At 44.1% G+C, this 11,067-nt stretch overlaps 1 protein-coding gene across 1 annotated transcript; it reads right to left on the reverse strand.

The window, feature by feature from the left end:
• Positions 1-225: 225 nt before the first annotated feature.
• ACTR5 (actin related protein 5) lies at positions 226-10,583 on the reverse strand. Its single transcript, XM_069872128.1, has 9 exons — positions 10,173-10,583; positions 8,792-9,021; positions 7,899-8,068; positions 6,847-7,064; positions 6,323-6,505; positions 3,616-3,738; positions 2,943-3,082; positions 2,643-2,775; positions 226-1,229 (listed from the first exon to the last, which is right to left on the reverse strand). Exons 1-9 carry the CDS (start codon positions 10,548-10,550, stop codon positions 1,026-1,028), a joined length of 1,779 nt encoding a protein of 592 aa, XP_069728229.1. The 5' UTR covers positions 10,551-10,583; the 3' UTR covers positions 226-1,025.
• Between the last annotated feature and the right edge of the window lie 484 nt (positions 10,584-11,067).

The following is an 11,067-nucleotide window of genomic DNA, read 5'->3' on the forward strand; positions in this document are numbered from 1 at the left end:
CCTTTGGGAACAAAATAGCAAGTTGTTCAATGTAATAACTGAGTCTCCAGTCAAATTTAAGCCAGAATATGTTGTTCTGCAGGACAGGAGCCTTCCTGCAAACAAACATTGCAGAGCAAGGTACAACCAAACACATCCTTATTGGTGTGCCCTAAACAGGTCAAAAACACTGAAATATGCAAGTTACTGGTAAAGCAAAAAGTTTGCTTTAATGCCAAAACTTCAGGGCTGCACAAGATTTGGCAGCTCTCCTAGCCTGCGCTTTATGGAGGGTTCTGTCTTTAGAGCTGGACAGTGCTTTGTGTGACTAGGAATTCAGTTTCAACAAAGACGTCAATATTACTGACATAAATGAAGTAAAGTATCTGAAATCCCACCGCTTATTCAGTGGCAGTTTAACAGAAAGCGTGTAGCAGGAAGGAAATCGAATAAGATGTGAGTGCAGGAGGTTTCAGGAGGAAAGGCACGGACCAGCCCCTCGGCCTCCAGCGGCAGGATGCATCCTGATCAACGCTGGCACCGACAAGCAAGGGAGACGCCTGCTGGACTGACTTGCTTGGTACAAGCCCAGCTTCTGGAGCACGCCATAAAAGCAGTATAAAACCACTACATTTTAATTAAATATACAAAAGCTGTAAAACATATACTCTCAAAAAGACCTGAGGCTTACTGTGAAAGTTAATAAGAAGGTACTTTTCTCTGGAATGCACTTGTGTCCCTCCTTGCTGCTGCACACTGCTGTGCTATGCATGAGCAGCACTAAGCGTTCCAAGTGCTACGACCGTTCCAGCTGACATCCCGGGGTAGCTTATCCTCCTCGTTCCAGTGACTGGATGATACACTTAGCGCTCTTCTGAGCAGCCAGCAAGGCTAGGCTGAGGCCTGCACCTCCTGCACAGCTCACACTGCAACCCAGTAACTCTTCTCTGCACTGTTACCTCCATCTGAAGGTCTGTGACAGAGACGTGATGCGACACCTGCTCACAAGGATTGCCTGTGCTGGATGTCAGCACTCTGCTAGGTGCCTACGCCTCTGTTGTCCGTGGGGCCTGCTTTGGAAGGCGAATGGGAACATACACATTGGAAGCACAGTGTTCCTTGAGGTACTCTCCCCCTTTTTCTTCATAGTCTTTCCTGGTTATCCAGCCTTCTTCACGGGTCACGTATTCTACTGCCCATTCCCTAGCTCCGTACCACGCATCTAAAACAGGACTGGAAGCAAGGTGAACCTGGATGGAAGGAAAATAAAACAACGACATCTTTTCAACACAAGAGAAAAAGCCCTTTTTAGACAGATTACACAGTATATTAATTTAATTTCAGAAGTCTGAGCTGATCATTCAGTGCCTCTGGGGAAGAGTAATGTTAGGAAAGAGTCTGAAGTGTGTTTTCACCTTGAGATCAATTCTTCATAAACCTGGTGTTTCTATAGGTTGAGAAAGCACATGGGTATACCACATCCAAAGCCAACAGCCCTCACAGCTGGAAGAGTTAGTGGCTGCAAAGCAAATATCAAGTTCTCCAGCAAAACTTCCTCCCTGCTCAAAGTAGCAGGGAAGAAAACTGCAGGCTAAGAAATCACTCACTGCGTGTGGGAAAGGGCCACACACGCTCATTCCACCAGTATAGAGTCATACTTCCATTTAAATTATTGCAATTACTGTAGTGTGAACTGCTCTTCTGGTTCAGCTATGGGCTTGCTAGACTAGGCACCATGTAAATCCCATGTGCAATATCTGTGAAGTGACAGATTGCTGATAGGACCACACTACAGACTGTATAGTTTAATGGAAAGACAGAAGCGCTTACTCAGCTACAAGCTGTGACACTAAAAGCAGAAGAAAACGTGCTCACTTTCTTCCCACAAGTTACATGCTCAAAACCTAACAAGCAACACCTTTCCTAAAACTACCAAGGATATGGTTGTAACTAAGTTTGTCAGTCACATCTGGCTCAGAACTACGTACAATAACTGTACAAAACAAGGGTTGTGGAATCTCAAGATCATATTTGCACTGATTTTGGTTTTCTGCCTGGTTTATAACCTAGTTTTCTATTTGAGAAGTTAGTAAATTTGAGAAAGCAAGGTGGTTTCAGAACAGCAAGGGAGACTCTTGCAAGTCTCCTTACAAAATGCATGGCAAACTCTGGGTCTTGCCTAGCTTGTACTGTGCTTGCTACTAAGAACGCAGCAAGGGATCACAGGTTTGCAATATGCTCTCTGAATTCCTTTTACTGCTGTCCCAGAGCCATTACATGTGAAAAACCAAACATGTCACTTCATTTTGAAGTGAGCACAGTTTTGCCCAGCAATTACTCTTTTTGTTCCAGACAGTAATTGTCCCAATCCTAATTGGCAAATTTCCAGTCAAACATGCTTGTGTGTGCACTGTCCTTTAGGTGAAGCAGGTTTTCCTTTTCCAAAGTATCCAGCTTATTCTTTCTGTCTTCAGAAAAAGCAAAAGGTATCTTTGCTTACCCTTCATCTTCTCAGGTCAAACCAGCTGTTTCCAGTGTCTTATCCTAAACCACTCTCCATTCCCATGCTCTAAGCACACCTGCTGTGTTCCTCTTCCAACCTGAACTACTTCTGAACACTAACGAACGGACTGTTCACATAACCATCGTGTCAATACACGTACCTGAAAAGATGACTGGAATGGCCTCATTTCGAGGAGTTCCTTCTGGATTCTGGCTTTCAGTCCAGGGTACATGGCATTCCCACCAGTGAGAAAAACATTCTGGACCAGAATAGCTTGTTGCTCCTTTGAATACCTACAAGGAACAAAAACCAACTTCAGCCTTTCCTAAAGACACACCTCCCTACAAACTGAACAGCCATATATTTTCTCATAGAAGTGTTTGGTAGCCAGTATTGCAAAAGGTGATATCAAAACAAGACTAGTTGCTTGAAGTAAGTACTGAGTAGCTTTTAAACTCACCTCTCAAGGACATATTGCATTGTTTCTGCAATACCAGCCTGGTCTTCTCCTATCAGGGAGGGCTGGAAGACAATCTCTGGAGCCCGGATTCTTTCAGTGCCAAGGAAAAGCTGGTGGTACTCTGCCAGATTAAACATGGGCTTTAAAAAGAGAAGATTGAAAAGTAGTGAGAAATTATATTAAAGAAGAGTAATAGTCTATAATGGAATAAGCAAAGTTTCCCAAGAATTCTGCACAAAACCCACTGTAACACTCAGAGAAAGGGCCATGCTGTAAAAGGTTCCAAAAGGCCAAGGAAGCTGCACTTTTCCTACACTTTACTCTATTTGGTGCCACTCAATTCTACGGCCTGGCCTCATATGTTAAAAGCTGTGCCCACTGGGATGCAATCCTGGGCTACAGATCACACACAAAAGCAGCCGAGCAGGACATTTTTAATAACATGGCACTGCTACAACAGGCACTGCCTGCTGAGCGAGTTAAGTGGGTATATTTATGCTCTAAACAATCAGCTAAGATTGTGAGGACTTTTCCTCTCGTAATATCCTGTTCAGATAGTTTAAACATCAATTCCAAGAGCAGGCAGCAATCTTAGCATTTGGAGAAATGTCAGCAGACTGCTGGGACAATGGAGACACAGCAACCTCTGGCATGAGTTGTACAGAAATCAAACCTGCACTGCAGCAACAGGCTTCTCAACTTCAGGCTGTTCCTCAGCAAATAAAGGTTCAAACTCATTAATACTTTCCACATCCTCCAGTGATTGTTCACTGCCTAATGGATCCAAATCAGGAGTCTGCAAACAGAGGAGGTATATTAAGGTAAGTTAGTTCAGGTGTGCTAGGCACAAATAGAACTTCAATTCTGGTGATACATTGGGAAAATTCAACACCAATTCCCTCAAATCTTCACTCCTTCAAATGCCAAAACCGAACATGCTGTTCTCCAGCCCTCAAGACCAAAATTGAAATGGTGACCAATCCAGAAAACAGGAGTTAAGCCAGACATACATTCCAAGCACAAAATCCAAATATTCTCAATAAATTTATCACGATGCCACCCAAGAAATTTAAGGCATTAGCCAATGGGCTGATCACTAGGATCCTAGCCAGCCATATCATAAATATAGCGACATACTAAAACTTATTAAAATAGCTTTGTAAATTGGTTAAAAGTTGGTGCACTCCCAGCACCTCTAACTGCTCTATAATTATCATTAAATTCCCTGCTTTGCTTGTGTGGGACTGGAAAACAAATATTTGCCAGCTACAAAGCTGCCACACAATTTTTTGAGTTTCAACCACCTGGCATTTGCACACAGGATATACCAAAAGCCCTTACATTTTATACAGATGTGAGGGTGCTCTTAAAGCCCCTTTCCAACAACAAACATCACGGAAAGCCTAGAGTAAGGGTTCACTGTTGTTGCCTAGGAGCAGCTTTTTAATGATCTTATTTTTGCCTTACAGTGTTTACAGTTAGAATTTTGTTGCTACAGATTTGTTTTGTTATTTTAACCTTGAAACATTTGTTGCAATGTCAAGCAAGCAATACCAGCGTGAGATAAAGCTAGACCATATACACATCCTGAACTATCTAGCTTCGGCTCACTTAAAAACTAACCATTAACCGAACTGAACTCTAAGCAGTGCTCATTATTAAAGCAAATAAACTGCAGTCACCTGAAGTTATCTGAAACACGTATGCTTTTTAAAACCCATTTCTTTATATGCCTCAAACCTAGCAACAGAAAGAAATGCAGAACTCTGCTGAAGAGTTGGCACAGGCCCTAGGACAACACAGCTTCTAGTTTCCTTTTCAGGATCACAAAGGAATGGTCTGTCTTCACAAATGGATTTCACGATAGCTGTAGGCTCTCTCACAACGTACAGATCAAACAAAATGGCTTGCTGATTCATTCCAAAGGTTGAGATCACACTTAGTTAAGAGGAGGAGCACGGGATCCAAACCCGACATGTCGGAACTTAGGCACAACCACTGGGCAAAATTACAAGGAGCTGACAGTCTCAATTATCTCTTTCCCGAACACCTTCTTTTGACAGAAGGGAGGGAGTTTCTTTACCACAAGAGTAAGCCCATAAGCTACCTCAATTTTGCTCAAATGCAGTCATTTTGTTTCTTACACGAACTTTTCCATTAAAAATAAGTAAAATATAACCAAGAAGAAACCAGCTCACCTGCTAGTTTTGGCTACACCTCAAGTTCCACGTAAGACACCAGAATTTCTATATCCAGCACCACTCTCCTGTACGCTTCAATTTTCTGTTTTTCTCTACCTTTTCCTGAGCAAAGACTTATATAACCAAAAACGCTCTGTCTTACGTGACTGAAAGACAATGTCAGGTAAGTGCACGAACAGCCTCAGACTGTCTCTTAGAAAGAGCTGCTATGGGCTGGGCCTGTATTAGACTGGCAAAGCAGACAAATAAGCTTCTCATCTTCAAGACAACTCTAACAACCAAGTGTACCAATTAATCTTCCATTGCTAACTGAACAGAACATACCGCTTAACGGCACCAAAAAAAGATAGCAACAATGAAGGCAAAGGACTAGTTGTTTACCATAAAGTTCTCTGCATCTGATGCAAGAACAGAAAAGAAAACAAACACTGTTTTTAACAAAAAGCTTGGTGGGTTCTTCTAAGCCTGGAGACACCTAAGAATGGTTGGTTTAGGATTATAATCACTTCAGATACAAGCACTTAAAACTCCACAGCATTTAATTGTCAGACACTGAAAAGAAAAATATCTTTAATATACCAGGCCCATGTACTTCACCACAATTAATGCAATAGCAGAGTTAGAGGTTGGCTTAAAGTACGGAAAAAAAAAATCATTACGTTAGCTGCTGCGTTTGCAGCTCTCTAAGCAAGTCATCCTTAAGTACAGTGCCTGGCATACACTGCCAGGAGCATGTACAAACACAGCACTGAAGATGCTGCAGCTTCCCTTCTCACTCATGAGGGCTATTTTCTTTTTTTCCAGCTTCTTAAAAGATGTGCAAGAAATTAAGGAAATTTTCTGATTTCATGTTACTTTATACTTCAGCTGTCAGGAAACGTACAGATTATGCTTGGAACTACATAGAACCAAACTACAAGAAACGTCCCAGAGCACAGTGCAGAAGAGCGTAAGAAGAGTTACTGACTTCAGGCATACCCTATAAAATCAAAACTGCCACTTTCTGTGGCTGCATAGGAAAGCTGGAAAAGGGAGAAGCAGTTACCAAATTAACAATGCGTTTTGGTGCATTCAACAAAAAGCTTAGTTCATCAATAAAAGTCTGAACAGGCACAGTTTCAAGCACAGAATCTTAATTCCCTGAGAGACAAGAGTATTAATTTGGTGAAAACGTTATACCTCTGGCTTGCTGTCCACAACATCTACTTCAATACTGACTTCTGCCTGTAGGATTTTCTGCTTCGTTTGTTCAATGGACAGACTCAATTTGTTGATGTAAGACTGAAGTTCTTCTGCAGAGTCCATATTCAGTTCCACCAAACCTTTGTGGAATTGATCCATTTGACCATCTTCTAAAAGTTCCTACAGACAGATCAGAGTTCACTGTGACAAACAACACAGGGTAATGAACTATCTATCAATGGTGCGTGTAAAGACACTTTCCCTTCATTACTAGACATTATGATGTGCACGCTTCAGCGGCATTCAAAATATTTCACAAAAGCATTACTGTTCAGAATCTGGAAGCATCCTCTGCATCAATCATCTCTCCCTTTTATCTTGCAAGTAACCTTAAAAGCTCCAATCGGAAAACACACAGGACATTCTAGCTCCTTTATAGTGATGCATGACCTTCTGATAAAGCTCCAAGGGCAGCCTGCCCTCCTCCCGAAGGATCACACAGAGAACTCTACCTTGATTACCTGTACGTATAGTAGCCTGTCCAGCCTCTCTTGGTCAAGCTGCAGCTTCTCTTCTCGACGACGTGCATTGAGTTCTTGAAGTCGACGTAACTGCTGCTGCCGTCTCTCCTGCTTTTCCTCCGATGTCAGAGTGCTTCCCAGCAGTTTGTTAGAGAAAGGCAGCTGCATCTTGTGCACGTTATTCTCATAGTACTCTGGTGATCGCCATTTCTGTAGCTCTAAATGTTTTGAAAGCAAAATAACTGTTTTGCCAGGCTGACAATAACAATTCGTATCTTGTACACATTCCACACGAAGTTTAGACTTCAAAGAACGCAAGGAACAATGGTCCAGCCTGGGATTCTGTCCCCTCTTGGCAGCTGTCCCCAGACGTAGCTCCTCTCTCAGAGGAGAAGTCACACAGGCAGTGCACGTGGTTCTTGCTGCTCTGATCTCCAGCATGGAGGAAATGCAAACCGCTAAGAAGTGTAAGTGCACACTAACGTCTCTTCTCAAGATAAGGGAGAATTCTCATGCATTTCTAAGGACTCCTGTGGGCTCTTCTGTAAGTGACTAGTTTAAGAAAATACTTTTCTTCAGCCAGTACTCAAGACAACATTTACCATAGAAATTTAAAAACTTCTTTAATTCACAAAAACTCACGAGAATTCCTCTACACTTTCAGAAACCTTAAAGTAGATAAGAAACATAGCCAAAAGTGGAACTCACCCTAATAAATGTAGTGTTTTACTCTAAGTACTGAGTAAAGTAACTAATAAAAGAAACAAATTTTAAATTCATTTCCCCAGAAATAATCACAGATTTTATTCACAGTGAAGTCTGAACTAATACAGGGGGGTTTGTAATTTAATTTTGTTTATATCTTGATGTTATATTTGAACCTGTTGTCAAGCATGTCTCATAAGGCAAGTTACCAGAAAGAGCTATAAAGAAAGTAAAATAGTAGCAGAGTATTTCTGCCAGACTCCCAACCAATTTGAGAACAAGGGATATAGAGAACAAAACTAAGTGTAGATGAGCACCATCTAGTGGTAAATCACAGCTGGTTTTACCTTCTATATAGTCCTCTGCAATGTAGCTATGCTCGTGCAGTATTTCCTCCATGCGACTGAGAGTGATGGCAGCAAAATGTCCCGGGTATTTCAGCTGCAGCAGGCGTTGGAGATACACGGCTGCCTGACACCCCCCAAGATTAATACGCTTGCAGTTTTTCGCATCCAACCTGAAAATACAAAGAGAAACAACTAAGACTGGAGCAATCCACCAGTTAAGCTTTCCCCAGTATTATTTAATTTCTGATGTGGTCAAGTAGACAGATGAATATTCACAGAAAAATACTTCAAGGTTCAGTTAACAGAGAATCTAACACACCTGCTTTTCTCAGACAAAAAGTCTAACCAGTGTCATGTTTATCACAGATACTTTCTGGAAGGCTCTGTTCTGCTTTAAGAAAATGCAAGCATTAAAGAATCCTGGCTACAACGAAGAACTGTTCTATTTTAATAAGAAAAGTGATGGTTAGTGGAGCTAAAGGTAGCTCCTTTAACTTCTGTAACATTTCACAGTTGGCATAATCAGAATGATAAAAGCCTCAAGAACTGCAGAAGAGCATTTCCTTTTGTCCTAAAGCTGCTTTAAAACCTAACATTTTTTTAATGCCTGATCTTACTTGGGGCAGATACCCCTATTATTTTTGAAAGTACAGACCTACTCGTGATTAGTAACTAGAAATTTAATACGTACAAGAACAGCACTGCTTCTTCAATTCAAAATTCAACAGAACTGCAGACCTAGTTTTAACTCGTCAGTATAAATTAAGACCTGATGAGAGCTTGTACTGCAGGAGCTGGAATATTGGATGTTAGAGGAACAGGTATTTGCACCACTGAAAAGACAATAACTGACAAAGAGAGGCTGCACCATACTCAGCACCCTGAGAACTCACCTGCCTTCCAGGACTGGCAAAATGTGTGTACACTGATAACCTGATGATATCACCAAACCACTGCAGGGCCAGTTCTGCCTTCTGTTGTGGTAAAAACTGTACAAGCTATCGACGCCATAGGACACTTTAGGCACTTGATAACATTCAAAGAGGAGCTCTGACATCATTTGTCTCGAATACAGAGGATTGCACACCGCTTCTGTCAAAACAATGGGATGATCCACACAACCCTGGAAGAGACAACAGGAAAGAACGATAGTGAAGATATGAAGGAAAAACCAAAGGATATTTATAGTATCAAAGAATAGTTTGGGTTGGAAGAGACCTTAAGGACCATCCAGTTCCAGCCCCTCCTGCCATGGGCAAGGACACCTCCCACTGCATCAGGCTGCTCAAAACCTTCATCCAACCTGGTCTTGAACGCCTCCAGGAATGGGACATCCACAGCTTCTCCAGGCAACCTGGACCAGGGCCTTGCCACCCACTGCTTCTTTTGAACATCAGCAAAAAGTCCTCCAAAGCAGCAATGAGAAAGCACTTTACATGCAGGCTATAAATCATGTCAGTTAAATTGCATTTAGTGCTTAAGGGGGTAAAAAAGAACTCTTCTCTACAGCAGGGCTTCCAATGTTAGTTCAACCAAACAATAAACTCTTAAGGGTATAGGAGAAAGAATTTTTAAAAGCATATAAAATTTATTATAAAACTATGTAGCCAAAATGTATGCAATGAGTAAGTAAAGTGCGAGTGAAAACTGGTGGAAGTTTAGTTCAGCATTCAGTAAAGCTTTCAACCTGGTGTTGTCATGCAGGCAAAAGGCTTCATAGTCTGGACAGCAACTCCCAGTCCAGTTGGGTACCCAAAACAAGGAAGCATAAGAACTATTAATGAGGGCACATTACAAAACCAGTAACATTTTAAGTCCTCAGAAAATTACTCTAGCTGCCAGCTCTCTGGTCAAGTCACCATCCCTGGAGGTATGTAGAAGACAAGTAAATGAAGTACTTCAAGATACGATTTAGCAGTGATCAAGTATGCTTAGGCTTAATGATCTCAAAGGTCCTTTCTAACCTAGTGATTCTATGATTCTCAGCCACAACCTAACAAGATGCTACAATCCAAACTGCAGGTGCATCTTCCCACTTCTGTTGCACCACAAAGCCATGGAGAAACTAAGCAGATAGGAGGGTCTGAAAGCCATCCTTGGGGAGGCCCGGCCAGGGTGGCCACAGCAGGTTGTTCAGGGTGAGCACCTACAAGCAGAGGGACAACACAACAACCCCTGACAACCACATTGATGCCGAACTTCTCAACCTTACCAGACACAAACTCCTCCCAAACCACCCAAACTCCTGCACCTCAGCCCCATCCCGGGCTGCACCTGCGAGGAGACGCCGAGCCGCTGGAAGATGTGGTCGAGGAGCAGCTCCTGCAGCTCCAGCTGCACAGGCACGTTGCGGTCGAAGGGCGAGCGGAGCAGCCAGCGCAGCGGCTCGGGGCTGCCCAGGTCGTTGCCCACCTGGGTCTCGGCTCCGGCGCGGGCCCCGCGGCTGCGAGCCGCCAGCGAGCGGAACCGCAGCAGCGGCTCGGCCGGCACGGCGGGATCTGCGCACGCCCAGCCCGCCCGCGTCTGGAAGGAGCCGTTGTCGATCACCAGCGGCACCGGCTGCGGCGTTCGCACGGCCGGGCCCGGCTCCAGCACCGGGTCTGGCGCCCAACGCGCGTCCCGGAACGCGAACACCCTCGCGCCCGCCGCCATCGCGCGTTCGCACGGACTCACCGGCCGGGAACGCGGCAGGCAAAAAACGTTCCGGGCTGTGCCCGCTCCCTGCGGTCCGGGCTGAGCCCCTCTCTCACCAGCTCCGGCCGGGAACGTGCGCGGAGAAAAGCGTTCCGCTGCGCCCGCGCCCTGATCAACATCACCGGGTGTGTTGGGTGACAGCGACTGAACATGAGCCAGCAGGGGCCCAGGTGGCCAAGAAGGCCAATAGCATCTTGGCTTGGATCAGAAACGGTGTGACCAGCAGGTCCAGGGAGGTTATCCTCCCTCTGGACTCGGCACTGGGGAGACCGCTCCTCGAATCCTGTGTTCAGTTTTGGGCCCCTCACCACAAGAAGGATGTTGAGGCTCTGGAGCGAGTCCAGAGAAGAGCAACGAAGCTGGGGAAGGGGCTGGAGAACAGGCCTTATGAGGAACGGCTGAGAGAGCTGGGGGTGTTTAGCCTGGAGAAGAGGAGGCTGAGGGGAGACCTCATTGCTCTCTACAACTACCTGAA

This window comes from Phaenicophaeus curvirostris, chromosome 18 (genome assembly GCF_032191515.1).
Source record: "Phaenicophaeus curvirostris isolate KB17595 chromosome 18, BPBGC_Pcur_1.0, whole genome shotgun sequence".
NCBI classification, from domain to species: Eukaryota; Metazoa; Chordata; class Aves; order Cuculiformes; family Cuculidae; genus Phaenicophaeus; species Phaenicophaeus curvirostris.